The 16,336-nt window shown below is 39.8% G+C and overlaps 1 protein-coding gene across 1 annotated transcript in view; it reads right to left on the bottom strand.

The window, feature by feature from the left end:
• Positions 1 to 4,006: 4,006 nt before the first annotated feature.
• OTOP2 (otopetrin 2) overlaps positions 4,007 to 16,336 on the bottom strand; it is a 155,187-nt gene continuing 142,857 nt past the window's right edge. The window contains exons 5-7 of the mRNA XM_077459601.1: positions 13,430 to 13,569; positions 12,508 to 13,352; positions 4,007 to 4,469 (exon numbers count right to left, since the gene is read on the bottom strand). Of these exons, the coding sequence (XP_077315727.1) occupies positions 4,299 to 4,469; positions 12,508 to 13,352; positions 13,430 to 13,569 (1,156 nt within the window). The 3' untranslated portion in view covers positions 4,007 to 4,298. The remainder of the gene's footprint in view (positions 4,470 to 12,507; positions 13,353 to 13,429; positions 13,570 to 16,336) is intronic.

The raw sequence follows: 16,336 nt of genomic DNA, 5'->3' as shown, positions 1-16,336 counted from the left end.
TGGCTTTGGCTTTACATATTCAGCCACTTCAGCCACACATCCTTTGTTTGGCACTACAAGGCAGAATCTATGCAGGCTATATTTACACTGCCTTTCCCCTCTGTGTTTAGTAGTGATCGGCTCTGGCATGTGAGTATGTTTTTCCCTTTGCCATGTTCACGGTTTGTACAGTCATTTAACCGCTCTGTAAAAACAATCTTTATTTAATTGTATTACTATGCTAATGTTCAAATACGTTTACATTATAGAACATGTTTGCTATAGATGACACAAAACCTTTGAAGAAGGACAAACCAGTCTGAAACATGTCAGGCGTCATTCTCAACAGCTACATGTACTAGCCCACCAACATCTTGGAGGGCAGTTTTGACATGCTTGCAATTTTGTATCATTATTGATTTTAATGTCCTTAATGTCCTATGTAATTATCATGTGAAACAAATAAAATTTATTTTATAAATACTTTTCTGGTCTATCCTCAAAATCCTGAGGGGTCATGCCATGCTGCTCACAGCACTAGGCTTCTTTCTTGCTTGTTCTTCATATTGGCTAGACAAGTTTATACACTCACTGCCACTCTACAAACTTAATTTATTGCAGTGTTTTTTTTTTTTTTTTGTTATATTCATAAAAGATTTTTTCCCTCAAAAAAACACGTTTAAAAAATTGCTGCGCAAATACCGTGTAACAAAAAGTTGCAACGACCACTATTTTATTGCCCAGGGTGTCTGCTAAAACAATATATATAATATTTGGTGGTTCGAAATATTTTCTTGCAAAAAACAAAAAAATTATGATTTTTACATTTAGGAGAGAAGTGTCAGAATTGGCCTGGGTGGCAAATTGTTAATTATCATAAGCATTACACAAATAATTATTATATATTGTTTTTAAGGTAATTTACTATATTTTCAAAAACTGTACTCAAGCAGGTGGCTTAACAAACAAATTACTGAAGTTTGAAGTTCTAACTTCAAACCAGTAATTTCACAGTAAATAGATAAATAACAAATTATTATGTTATAACATATAGCATAATAATATATGGTTTAGCTTCATTAAAACAGTACCTTTTCAGCAGGTAGCAGATTCTCTCTCTCTCCATCTTAACTGTGTGAGAAAAGCATGGGACCTTATACAAATAAACCCATGCTTTTTCCTTATAGTTAGGAGGGTTGGGATGGAAGGGAGCATTTGTCTTTTAAACACATACCCCCTTCTATGACACTGCAGTGAGAGGAGAGCCTCCACTGCAGCATTTTTATTGGACAGCTTGTTCCAATGGTGCTTTACCATTGGTCCAAGGCTCCAAGCTTTCCATTAAGCTCAGTACGTCTGACAAGTGAGAGGCACTGCAAGCTCATCCTCTCAGTCTGCTGCAGAGTGTCCCAGCTTGTATTTAAACTGGCTGCTCTGTATGTAGCTTCTGACAGGCTGGATAAGAAGCCTCCTATCTCTGGAACTATAGGTGGCAGGACTTCAGCTACCTACCCCCCAAATTTGGGGTCTCTGTGACCCCAGGTCGCCAAGCTACAATCCTTGAAGCTTCATCTTTTTTTTATGTTCATGGCAGGTGAGGTTCTGCCTTACCTGCCTCCCCGACTGCATGTCCCTGCCTTGGCAGTATGTTTTGGGCCACTGTCGTGCTGGAAGACCCATCCTTCTCCCAATCCTTCTCAAATTATTTAGATGTTCATTGGAAATCTTCAGACAGGCCTGTACATGTGTCTTCTTGAGGAGGGGGACCTTGCGGGTGCTGCAGGATTTCAATCCATCAATCGTTTTGTGTTACCAATGGTTTGTTTGGTGACTGTGGTCCCAACTTCCTTGAGATCATTCACCAGCTCTTCCTGTGTAGTTTTGGGCTAACCCCTCACTTTTCTCATAATCATCCTTACCCCATGAAGAGAAATCTTGCATGGAGCGCCAGACCGAGGGCAATTGATGGCTATTTTGTATATCTCCCATTTGTGAATAGTCATTCCAACAGTTGTCTCCTTCTCACCAAGCTTCTTGCTAATGGTCTTGTAGCTCATTCTAGTCTTGTGCAGGTCTACAATTTTGTCCCTGATGTCCTTTGACAGCTCTGTGGTCTTGCCCATGATGGTGGGTTTGAATGGAAGAAAGAGATTCTGTGAACAGATTTCTTTTATACACATAACGAGTTGTCGTTAAGAGCACCATCGTAAATTGACAGGACTAATCTGTGTACCACATGAGTACATACTATAGTCAGTCTGTGGGAGCCAGAATCATTGTTGGTTGGTAGGGGATCAAATACTTATTTTACTCATTGAACTACAACTAAATTTGTAACATTTGTATCATGTGCTTTTTCTGGATTTTTAGGTGATATTCTGTATCTATCATTTAAAATACACTTATGATAACAATTATAGGCTCTTCATTTCTTTGTAAGTGGGCAAACTTACAAAATCTGCAGGGGGTCAAATAATTATTTTCCCTACTGTATTTAAAGGGACCCTGCCTTAAAGCTGAAAAGTAGATATAGAAATTGTGACGTAGTTACATTGGTCCAGCTTTGATCAATGTAAATATGTATGTGCCATACCTGTGTGATCCCTGTGGTAGAAAAGTGCTCTCTGTTTGGATTGTGATGTCACTTCCCGGCCTCTCCACCTCATTCAATGAAAGAACACTTCACATTCATTGAGACAATGCCAAGTGTTCCCCGAATTGCACTTGTACTAAGCGAACGATTTCCTGTGTTCACAATACAGCAGGACAGCTGCTCAGCATGGGACCCGGAAGCTAATGGAGGTCACTGGTAGTAGTGGTGTCTACAACACTGATCTCCACCATCTAGAGGGATCCCACAGGTATGGCATATACATACCTACATTGGTCGAAGTCTGCTTTAAGTTGGAATGTCCCCAATCCAAATTTGGTGGGAAGCTGTACTTGTTATTATTTCTGTGTTCGTTGGGTTTATCCTAAATTCAGATTATTGTTTCCTTCTGCCTAGTTGTTAGGGAGTGTCACTGGCAAAGCGAGCAAGAAGAAACAATATTGCTGAGTTATGAATACTTATTCCTCTCTGGCTCTTAGGGTATATTCACACTGGCATTGTGAACTTTTTTTTTTTTTTACTGAATGAGCTTACAAAATATTCTAAAGTGATTGGTGCCTTTCGCCCCACAGAAAATATGCCCTGAGGTATTGCCATTTAGCTGCCCAGGGGTAAGGGGGGGGGGGCTTCATGTTCTCTAAATTTAGTCTGCTTTTCAAACTCTGATGGTGTGGAAAAATAAAAAGCATTTTCCTCTTAGGTAATATCCAAAAATATGAGTAGCTTTTCTGTGAAAGGGTAAATTACTTTGTAAGGATGACCTTTGCACTGGGAACTATGTGTTTAATGCCATCTCTATGGCTATTATTAGCGAGTGTATACAGTATACTATAGGAAGTCCTGGGGTTCATTTACTAAAGGCAAATAGTGCACTTTGCAAGTGCAGTTGCTACATAGCTTAGTAAATAGGTTAAAGCATCACTTTCCAAAGAATACCCAATCACATACAAGGAAAATTTAAAAAACATAATTTTTTCTTGCACATGATTGGATGCTGGAGTCAGCAGAGCTCCCCCTCATTTACTAAGCTCCGGAGCAACTGCCAGCTGCAGAGTGTGACTGCACTTGCAAAGTGCACAGTTAATTTGCCTTTAGTAATTTAACCCCATTGCATCACATTTGTTTGAAAATGTACAGTGAAAAAGCACATATGACATGCTCTGTATTTTATATGACCGTTTCAAAAAACAAATAAAAATAATTGGAAAATAAATATGCAGAGACTTCATAATACACAAAACAATGGGTACAGGTTAGTTACGACAGGATTTACATTGTGTAGTAAATGCTCAGCAACTAATAATGATACGTCAATGTACAGATCAAGAGATGTACACATCTGGTGTACAAACACAGAATAAATGAACACTGTGGGTGCTTCTCATATAAAAAAAAGAAATTAAATTATCCACTATATTTTCTAAGTTAAAAAGTTTAGGTGCAATAGTTCGCTACCGGCAACCTTCATTTTAATTTTTCTCCATTTTCACAGACGTGAGTGGATACTCTGACTTATCTATAAATACATTAAAAATAAATATTTAATAATTACAGATTGTAGGACACGGTGAGCTGAAATATTGTCTTGTCTTTAGTTTTGAGTTTCTTCCCCTTCGGATATTCTTATATGTTGCCTCAATTGTACAATCTGGGTATATTGCATATCTTTTTTTTTTTTCCTTGCAGTGTATTCTTAGTCTTTCATGAGTTAGGACATTCTAAATACTTCCAAAAGACTGGCAGCTCCATGCATGCGGTAGAAAATGCCAAAGGGAAGGCTGATATTGGTGATTATAGTCCACACTGTAGGTCCATAGAACTTCAACTCTAGATTGTTCTTTAATTGAGGGCGAGCTCCAAAGGCTGGCATGAGCCAAAGCTGTGAATGGATTGATAGAAGACATAGGATTAGAATAATTTATCTGGAAAATTACATTTTAAATAATGTGAAGACCAGTAGCAAATGCAGTAGCTTAGTAGCAAATTATAGCATTAGGTAAAAGTGCATTATTCTTTTATGTCTTGTACAGATCATTCTTGTTTTACTTATCCTAACCTGGTTGAGTATACTTGGAGTGAAAATATGCATACAAGGGAGAACTGGATTTCTGATAAAGTAAAAAAAAAAATGTGGCCAGTTACTTATAGGGAAATGTTGCCCCTGTAGCCTATAGTCAAAGGCCTACAGCGTTTGTTCATAAATCCAGTCCTGCTTGGGAATATGTTGGACTACTGGCAAAATCTACAATCTACAATGTTGGTAACACTTGCAGGACTGGAAAAGTCTACACTAAGAAAATATCAATGGGAAGAAGGTTGACCATGTGGATACCACTGCTGCTTTGCATGCCTATAGACCCAAATTATGTGGGTTATGTCAATGCTAGGTAAAAAAAAAAAAAAAAATACTAAGATTTTTATGAATCCTGATACAAAAATAAAATGTCTTCCAAAAAACATAAAAAACACTCCTTTTGCCTGCAAGTAAGAGTCCAGGCCCTGATGGCTTAATGGCACCTTCTATACACGGGACGAACTATCCATTTGCGGATTCATACAAAAGTTCATATCTCCAGCTATAATTACTCTTCCTCTTTTAAAATCCCATAATTTCTCCAATATTCCTTTCAGAAAAACCGTTGGACTTCTATTTGGGCAGTATATGTTAGCGAGGGTATAGTCTACTCCCCATAGTTTCCCCTTCAGAAAGAGGAATCTACCCTCCGGGTCGACTAATCTTTCTTCTATTTTATAGTATACCTCCCGTCCTATACCGATAGCTACCCCTTTTGAGTTCCTTGAGTAAGAATCTCCATAAAACCACACCGGGAACCTAGGGGAGTATATTCTAATCTTGCTTTCGTATGATAGATGGGTTTCCTGTAAGAACACTATACCCGCTTCATATTGTTCTATTTCTTTCAGAATTTTAAACCGCTTTGCTGATTCATTTAGCCCCCTAACGTTATATGACAAACAATTAACTATAGACATAGCTTTTAGTCAGGCTGGTTTCTCCTCTTTTCTCACTTAACGAGGTTCTCTGCTGTCGGGTCTTCTTTCTCCCCCCACCCCTCCCACCCCCCCTCCCAACCTCCTCCCAACCCTCCCAGACCCCTCTTTGGTCCTTGTACCTATATCCAGAATATATCCCCATCCTGGAATATGTACCTCACCCCTTGGGGTGAAGCTCCAAGCCCGGCATTCCGTGTCCCTCCACTCCCCCCCCGGCCTTGAAGGCCCGGTAGACATAGGGGGGGAGAGGAGGGAGCAGATAGTCCAGGGAGGCTCTTCCCGTTTTCACCCATACCCACATTAACTTTTATTTACTTTACCTCTCCCATCTCGTTTCTTTTGTAATAAATTACACCAGCCCCCCCTCCCCCCCTCTCCCCCTACCCCCCCCCCCCCTTACATTAAGCTCTCTGCCCTATTCCCTCTTCAATTAGTCTTTCTTCTCTTTCCGATCGCTTAGGTATACTAATGGTTGGAATCTGTAACTCTGTACAAAAGTCCTGTACTTCTTCCGGAAATTTCAATCTAACCGTCTTTCCGTCCCTATGTACTATCAATGCTGCAGGAAACCCCCAACTATATTTAATATTAGCTTGTCTTAAATGTTCTAGTAATGGTTTTAATTGTTGGATAGTTCGTCCCGTGTGCAGGGGATTGGGAAGGAGCAGAGGAGAATAATAAAACACAGGCTATATCAGTACCAGCTTATGGATGTGTGGAGAACTATGCACCCAAGGATACGAGACTACTCGTTCTATTCCCCGGTACACGGGACGTACACAAGGATCGACTACTGGTTAGTGGAACATAGGGTTCTGGACGAGGTGATATCCACAGATATAGGAATTAGAACATTGTCTGATCATTCTCCAATATGCCTGAAGATCAAAATCCCAGGATTTCAGAAATCTCCTTTTTCCTGGAAATTGAATAGGGAACTGTTGGACGAGAAGGGAGAGGAAATAATTAGAAAGGAATTGGAGTTTTTTTTTACCACTAATTTAAATGAAGAGAATATGGAAAATATTATTTGGGAGACACATAAAGCTTATATAAGAGGGATATATATTTCACTAGGTACAAATAGGAAGAGAGAAGGTATTAAAAAGAGTAGAGAGTTGAGGGAGGAAATCCATGGATTAGAGCAAGAACATAAAAAGGCAAATGGCAGGGAAAGTGGACAGGTAGTGGACCTATTACATAAACTGGCTATGAAAAGAGAGGAACTCGGGGAATTAATGGAACAGGAAATGAGGACGATATATAATAGGATTAATAAAGAGAGATATTATAGCGGCATTAAAAATAGTAAGATCTTAGCAAAGATATTGAGGAAAAAAAGATCGAAGAATTATATAGAGAAAATATTAAATAAAGAGGGAGAGTCGGTCTATAAAACTAAGGAAATAGCAGAAGTTTTTAGAGAATATTATGGGCAGTTATATTCCGTGAGAAAAAAAGAGACAGAAAAGCAAGAGATGAAGAGAAGGGGAAAAATCAAAGACTATATATTTCAAGCAAATATCCCTAAAATACCGGGGGAATTGGCGCAGGAATTGGAGAATCCAATCTCAGTCCAAGAAGTAATACAGGCAATAAAAGAGACCAAAGGAGGAAAGAGTCCAGGGCCTGATGGCTATACAATAGAATATCTAAAAAAGTTTGGAGACATACTAGCCCCAATTTTATGTGCATATTATAATGGACTAGGTACAAAATATGGACTGAGCGAGGAGGCCTCCACTGCGACAATCTCCACGATATTGAAAGAGGGAAAAGAGAATACAATATGCTCAAACTATAGACCGATCTCACTACTCAATACGGACATTAAATTGTTCGCAAAAATATTGGCCGCTAGAATAAAGAAGTTAATGCCTAGCTTAGTCCATGCAGATCAGGTGGGATTCATTGAGGGGCGAGAAGGAAAAGATAATGGAGTAAGGTCATTATTACTGCTTCAGAGGATGAAGGAGAGTAGAATCCCCAGTCTACTCCTATCAATAGATGCTGAGAAAGCTTTTGACCGAGTAGACTGGGGATTCATGATGGGTACCCTAAGGGGAATGGGGTTTGGTCCCAAAATTTTGAAGTGGATAAAGGCACTATATAACAGCCCCAAGGCAGTGGTAAGAGTTAATGGGGTACTATCAACAGCCTTCAGAATGAACAATGGGACTAGACAGGGGTGTCCGCTGTCCCCCCTATTGTTCGTTCTGGCATTGGAGCCACTCCTGGAGACGATAAGGAGAAACCCAGATATAAAGGGGGTTGAGATAGAGGGGGAAATACATAAGACAGCCGCATTCGCGGATGATATTCTGTTTTATGTATCCAGCCCACGAATCTCCATGCCAAACTTGTTAAAGGCTTTACAGGAATACGGAGAATTATCTAACTTTAAAATCAACCCAAGCAAGTCAGAAATCTTAAACGTAAATATAAATCCGAGAGAAGAACTTGACATTAAGAGAGAATTCCCATTTCTATGGCAAAAGGAAATTAAATATTTAGGGATTAAACTGACTGCATCAATAGAAAAAATGTACCTAATAAACTATATCCCCCTTCTAGAAGAATTGAGAGAAGAAATAAGGAGAATGAGAACAAAGCCCCTGTCATGGTTAGGAAGAATTAATGCCTTAAAAATGATTATTCAACCTAAAATCCTTTATAAATTTCAGCTATTACCAATATATATCCCCCCCCCTATATTTTAAAATGATAAATTCTTTAATTTCTAAATTTATCTGGAACAACAAGAAACCTAGAATCCCACTGAAGACTTTGCAAAAGGGAAAAGACGAGGGGGGTCTGAATGTCCCAGACTTTAGAAAATATTACGAAGCAGCAGTGTTAACACGGGTGGTGGAATGGGCAAAATTAGAAAGTAAAAAAAGATGGGGAAAAATAGAACACAGTTTATCAGGCACAAATTTAGGTAGAGAAATCTGGACTCCTTTAAAATATAGATCACTAGGGAAGACAACACCTTTGGTCACAAAAAATGTGTTTAGAGTATGGGAGGGAATACACAAACATAATAAGTGGAAATATAATTCCCCTTTAATTTATTTAAAAGATAATGATTTTTTTGCACCTGGTAAAAGTACAATAGGAGGGAAATGGATAAAACAAGATAATATGCAATTACGACACATAATTAAAGAGGGGAAATTGAAAACACTAGCAATATTACAGAAAGAAAATGATTGGATGGATTTGAATGAGTGGCGATACCTGCAGCTTAGACATTTCGTCTCAAGACTACCACAACCGCTTAGAGATGGAGAAAATTTGACTGCCTTGGAGCGGATATGTGAGGGGAAATCCCCAAGGGCAGGTATTGCCCAGCTTTATAAGGTCTTGAGACGGGAATGTGAAGCGGAGGTACCAACTTTCATTCAAAAATGGGAAGAAGAGATAGGAGCACGGGGTGAAAACCAAAATATAGAAAAAATATTGAAGATGGTGCACAGATCCACGGAAAATAGTAAGATGATAGAAACAAATTATAAAATTTTAGTAAGATGGTATAGGACCCCAGATATAATGGCAAAGTACCAGGAGGGACAATCTGGGAAATGTTGGAGGAATTGTGGACAAACGGGAAGTTTGGCCCATATATGGTGGGATTGTCCCAAGATTAAAGAATATTGGAGAGAAATAATAAGATATATAGAAGTAATAGCTAAAATACAGTTACCTGAGAACCCATGGTTATGCCTATTCCATGCAGTAGATACCCCAATTAAGGAGTATAGGAATTCCCTCACAAGCTCATTAATAAACGTGGCAAAAAGCCTGATTCCGAAAAAATTGAAAGAAATAGAAGCACCCAAAGTAAAGGAATGGCTAGGAAAAGTTGAGGAAATGTATAGTATTGAAGGGCTGGGAATGGAGGAAGAAAGAGAAAGAAAGAGATTCCATGTGAAATGGAAATACTGGAAAATCTTTAGACAATCTATGATTTTTAACGAGGTAATGGGTCGGTAGGGGTGGGGAGAGGGGTGGGAGGGAGATATTTTAGAAGAACTCGAGAAGTAAAGAAAGAAAACCAGGATAATGTGAAAAATTTAAGGGCATGAATGTATTTTGGTCCTATGGTTTTCTTTTATAATACTTGATTATGTTTTGTACGCAACTTAAATGAAAAATTTAAATAAAGAATAAAAAAAAAAAAATAATAATGGCACCTTCTATAAACCCTTTAAAAACATCCTCACCTCTATATTCAAATTTCTAGTGACATATCCATGTCATCTCCCAATCCAGGCCCAGGAAACCCATATCACCCTGATCCCGAAGGAGGGTAAGGGCACCTTGGAATGTGAGAACTCTTGCTGAATAACCTCAGTCAATTTAGACCTCAAAGTATTTGCCTGTAAAGTTGACCGGTTTATGCCCTGTTCTGCAAAAACAGTAAGGTTTTTGTGCAGTTTCACCAATAGCAGCCACCTTACGCTTACCAGTACTTGGATACTCCAGGCCATAGAGCAAATTGCTATACATGCAGAACTAGGACACGTGTCAGCAACCCTTAGGGATGGAATGTTTATGTACCATGTCAAATAGGTTTAAGATGCAGAAAAGGTTCAAGACAGATACATTATGTGGGTGTGGCCAGGACTAGTGACTGGCTGGATGCCAAGTGTGCGGTGGTCAGAGCTGGCTAGCAGCCAGCAGAGGCAGAATCCACCATCCAATAAAGGGTCAGCAATCAGTAGCATTTCCATTATCCTGGCAAGCAGCAACCAAAAGAGTAATGCCTATCCTGGCAATGGTCAGGCAAGGGGTCAAGCAACTGTAGCAATAAAAAAACAAAACAAGGCACAGGTGTATGAATCAGCCAAGTTGAAAAAACACTGGGCTTGTGTTGCTTAAATAAAGGACTAAAAGCCATTCAGGTTTGCGACACAGTAGTTCCATTCAAAAAGCCAGTTTGACTGTCAAAAAAGAAGAAGAAAAGAATAGGCATTGAGCAGGTGGCAGGAAAACCTCACGAATGCCTGTCAGCTGCACCTGCACTGCTCTGTCAAAAGTGATACACCACGGATTGCTCTTCAAAGAGCAACACTGGTGTAAACAAGCCTTGGAGCTCTAACTGATCCTTAGAGAGGAACTGAACTCTGCAATCTATGCTAAGAAAAGGCAAGCAGAGGGCAAAGGACTACTCACCTTGCCAGTATTGACTGTCTTCTGGTCTCCCTGAACTTTAATTGTGAAAGTGACAAGATTGGTAGAGGCAGAGTATTGTTCTCTCATTTCATAGCCTCCAATAAGGAGAACTCATCCCAAGTCTTCTCAGACTAGCCTCACACATTGTAGATTACAGCCATGAGGCTCTAAGCACAGTATAGTCTAGGCCAGGGGTGTCCAAACTTTTTTCAAAGAGGGCCAGATTTGATGAAGTGAACATGTGTACATACAGACATACATACATACAGACACACACACAGACACATGCACCATACAGACATACAGACACATGCACACACATACAGACACATGCATACACATACATGCACACACATACAGACACATGCATACACGTACATACACGCACACATATACATACAGCCATACATGCACACACATACATACAGACATGCATGCACACACATACAGACAGGCATGCACACACATACAGACAGACATGCATGCACACACATACAGACAGACATGCATGCACACACATACAGACACACACACATACAGACACATGAATAAAGCCCTTTTAAAACGAATCTAGCTTTTAGCACAGTACTGTACCTTTCCAGCTTCCTCATTCAGCCAGGTACTGCACTGCAGGGGGAAGCAGAGAGCACAGCACACTTCCCTGCACTTTACTTTCACTTTTGAAGCCAACGGAGCTTCTCACAGTGCACGGGATTGGGCTCATCTGACAGCCCTGATCCCGCAGCACACCAGGCGGTCCATTCAAAACCAGACTTTGGACATGCCTGGTCTAGGCACACATACCAGGAAGTGATTTTCTATTTTGCCTATCCGATGGTGAAACTACAAGCCTAGCAGTTGTGGGATGGCCTAATTTACTCAACCACCTATTTTACTGCCCCTAAGAGCAAGAAAGTGCCTGGAAGCGAGGGGTAGTTTTTATTTATTTTGCGCACAAGTCTACTTTAATGGGGCTTTATTGTCTATGTAGCTATTATTATCATGTCTAGAAAATAGTCAGTTGACTGCACATTTTCCTCAATTCAATGGAATATGCTTTGTCAAGGAAATTTCCTGCATTAAAAGCTTATTTATAAAATAAAGTTTTTACAAGTGATCCTATACATGTATAGAAAATAGAGACATAAAAGCTCAGTTTATAACTTTATACATAATTAAAATACATTTAGCCAAATTATGTTTTCCCTTTAAAGTTGATTGGGCCAATCACAGTCCACTGGCAGTCCCAAAAGATATAACACGCCATACTTTTTTAACAACATCTTGTTAATAATGTGTATGTTCTGGGTGGTGTAGTGAAGGATTAGGCACTAATTTTTTTATTTTATTTTTATCTCTAGATAGATTTTCACATTTTCCAAATGTCCAGGGGGTGTGGGTACTCCTGTTCTGGTGATAATGGAATAATTCTGCTAAATTTGTGGATATTTCTTGTTATTTCCTATTTGGGTTCGGAAACAAAAGAAACTCTCCCCAATGGGAAGAAAGACAGCAAAAAATACTTCTTCGCTCTATCCAAAACTGAAACTTTTTGGCTATTACATACACTTTAAAGCAAACATGTAGACTAAACATTTTACAGAAGTTTACAAAAGAACATACATGCATCATATCATATACCACTCTACAAAATGGTTGTCAAATAATGGCCAAAATGTTTTAAATTGCAAAAATTGAAAATGTTACAATTTATCTGCACTTACTATAACATTGCACAGCAGCAGAAAAAGCGATATTTCTTGAATAAGTCTTCTTTTTAAATTCCATGGGTGATTTTCTGCATTGTGCATTGTATTTTCAGTATTGTGTGTAACAGATAATGTGGATTCTAGAGATACTCCATCAGGCAGTGTAGGAGCTACAGCTTCATTTGCATATACAAGTTCTTTTGGTAGCTCCTCAGCCTCATCTATGAATGGCTCTCGATGAAGGCCTTCAATAATAAAGGTATTCTGTAGTGTAAGTTGTACAATCATAAGGAGGGAGTAAAAAAGATTCAAAACATTGAGCAGCTCCCCTGGAGAGGTGGCCACCATTGCTACAATGGAATAGTAAGATATACAATACTGGCCCAATGCTGCACCAAGCAGCAAAGCAACATCTAACGTACGTGTTGGGTTTTTATGACCATCTATGTGTCTTTTGTCAAATCTGTATATAATTGACCCAGCAAGTGAGCCCATGGACATAAGGCAGAGGACCACAATGTTAAATGAATAGAACATAATATGAGCCCTGTAGCTTTTATCTGCTAGGTTTACTTTAACCTTGTATGTAACAAGAGCCACAATTCCACCAAGGAGGACTATGCATCCTGTGATAAGGCCCACAAAAATACTATGAAAGCAGAAGCAAGGACTAAGGCGACGGTGGCAAGGCATGGTGTCATCCATTTGGCGTCCTACATTCTTCCACATAACATATGTCATGGCTGAAGCAAACAGGCTGTACTCTATGTTGAATGGATAAAGGTAGTAGTATCCTGTTTGAAAGATGTGGCACAAATGATTACTGCAGCGGCAGGTATGGCCATGTGCTCCACCAGAATCTACAAAAGAATCACAGGGCAGTTAAATAATGGAAATAGCTTCTACAATTAGTTTCTCCATAATAGTTGCTTCGTACCTTTGGTTTCATGGTATCCATCTGTGCTGGTCAACACCTTTAAGTCATCCTCTAAATCTTTAGTCTGGTGAACAGACTCATCTGTTACTGCAGCCATCCAGATACTGAGGTTAGTTATAAGTACCAACATAAGGCCATATCTGTAGTAAAGATTTTTTTAACATACCACATTAGTTCACTAATATCTTGATCAACATCATTATAACTTGTATCACTTCTATTATTATCAAATTGAATCCAGAACATCTAGTAAAGGTGACCCCACCAGTGCAGGCTTTCCTCCTTATAAAGCGTTGTGTGGTGGATTTACTAAAGGCAAATATACTATGCACTTTGCTTGTTTTCCCCAGAGAATTGGAAGCTTCACCTGGATACAACCAACTACTGTACATTAGCTAGTTCTATTAGTTTGTTATATTCACATGAAAAACATATATAATGTATGCTACAGTAAGTTGACCCAAATGCAAAAGATTTGTATGGGTTTCATACTCACAGAACCCAGCATCTATCCTAAAGGCCCATACACACTATCAGATTTTCTGCTGATTTTTTTCCTTCAGATTTACCAAAACCATATAATATGAGGTCAAACCTCAGGAGTTTCAATTTGTATGCAATCAGGTAGGCCCTTGCACTACATGGTTTTGGTAAATCTGAAGATAAAAATCATCAGAAAATCTGATAGTGTGTATGTATCATATATGTAGTGTCTTTAATCTATTTTTTTTTTTTTACACAAATTTTATTGAAAAGTAACAGAGCATTACAATCAAGATTGAATCGCACAGTGACGTTTACATTTCAGCACGTTATCGTAAATGAAAGCAAGGATACATAAGAAATTGCTATATTCACAGGGATTGAACAGCTACAACATGTGATGTTTTAGTCAAAAATGAAAAATTGTATTTATCAGATAAGGCGGAAAGAGAGTCAAAGCGTATATTAGGATAAAATAAGAATGAACTTGTGGAGGAAGGGGGAGGGAGGGGAGAGGAGAGAGAGAGAAAAAAAAAAAAAGGGGAGTTTATATTTAGGCGTAGCAGCAGGAGAGAAGATTAGGCAGAGAGGTTGGGTGGACAGCGGCCTGCGCTGTTTGAACATCTTAAATACGAGAACATAAATCACTGACAGATTATTTAAGTATTATCTGTTGTCGATTCTCTATTTTAAATTAGATTAACAGAAGTAGCACCCTCTAGTGTACAGTCTAGTGAGATAAATTTATGCTAACTCATAGTAGTTTGTGTGAGAAAACTGGAAACTGTTGTGGGTTCAGCTCAAGGTCAGGCTGGCAGGCTCTGCAGAACTGGCCTCTATCGCTTCCTACTGCCTCTGGAGGTCCATGGAAACTTATAGAAACTAATGGGCAGAAGTACAGAGGAAAGGATCTGAATATTTTTTTGGGAGTCTGGCCATTCCCCAGGCAGGAGGCCTGGTAGAGTGGTAAGACAGGCCCATATATAGAGGAGGAGCCTGGCCGGGGGGGGGGGGGGGGTTGTTTTAATTCAATCTTATTTTATTGAGATAGAAAAAATACACAATAGACATACACATCTTACATTAATACATAAACAGAAATATTCAACTTTGCTACAGTGGTGTCATACTCTCTTGAGGTTAAAATGATTTTTGAGCCTCGGTTGATTTAGTATGGTATAACAGCCTGTATACCTAAAGCGTCTAATCCGAGTTATTGTGATTATGTGCGCAACACGATCTACTGAAGGAGTGGTGCCCACTCATTACAGGTAGGCTAGGGCTATTGTTCCTATTCTGGACACAATGTGTGTGCCACCATTTCGGTCTGATGAGACTAGAGATTGCAAATGAAATAATCTGGTAATACTGTAACATTTAAAAGGGAAAGGAGAAAGGGGCGAGAGGGTAGGGATAGAGGGGTCAGGGCAGTAAAGAGCTTTAGGGATCAAGAGGTAGACATTCCACTCTGGTTACACAGGTGCATCGGTGTAGTCCTCTGTGGCCCATGGAATAAATTCTGAGGAATATCAAAACATAGACCACAAGGTCCAGGTCTTGGAAAATTTGTTCCTCTTTACCTGTTTCCTGCGACAACATTCGTTCCAAACTATTAATTCGGTCCACTTCAATTGCCCATTCCCCCAGGGAAGGCATGCTCGTCGACTTCCAATGTCTGGGCAACACCATTCTAGGAGCCGCCAAAAAGTGACACCGAACATCTTTCTTGACTGACTTAAGCGGTCCCAGGAGCAGAGATAGCAGAACTACCTCAGGAGAGGGTGTGATTGAGGTCGCCATGAGTCTACAGTACAAGTCGAGGACCTTTTGCCAGAAATTCCTCATGGGGGGGCATTCCCACCAAATGTGAAGTAAGGTTCCCTTAGATGACAAGCAAAGCCAGCCGGTATCCGGAAGCGCCGGGTTTATCTGGTGCAAAGTCGAGGGGCATCTGTACCAACGGGTCAACAACTTGAACCCCTTTTCTTGAGAATTGGAGACTAAGGATATTTTGTGAGTCGGGATGAAGCACTTTTGCCAGTCTACATGTGAAATGGAGTGATCCAGGTCTTCCTTCCAGGCCTGTGTGTATGGGGGGAGGTCAGGATTATAAGCCATATGTAAGAGAGAATATAGTTGAGATACTACATGTGTGGAGGGGGGGGGGGGGGCGGCCTGGAGCAGCATGCTCTCCACGTCTGTTATGTCAGTGAGTATATCAGGTAGGGATGGGAAGGTGCGAATGAAGGAAATCACCTGTTGCCTCTGCAGCCAATGCGTCGAGGCATGAGAAGATGGATCAGAGGGAACATCATGAGTCAGAGAATAGTAGGGCCGGTGGAAAAGCCTGAGTCCCAAACAATGGAGTCATGGATCCTTTCAGGGGAGATAGTGTCTTGGAGGAATTCATTCCAGTCCAGATTT

Source organism: Lithobates pipiens, unplaced genomic scaffold (assembly GCF_037356315.1).
Source record: "Lithobates pipiens isolate NorthernLeopardFrog02 unplaced genomic scaffold, aLitPip1_a1.2 Scaffold_28, whole genome shotgun sequence".
NCBI classification, from domain to species: domain Eukaryota; kingdom Metazoa; phylum Chordata; class Amphibia; order Anura; family Ranidae; genus Lithobates; species Lithobates pipiens.
The sequence above is the reverse complement of the archived record's forward strand: the minus strand, read 5'-3'. Positions and strand labels throughout refer to the sequence as shown.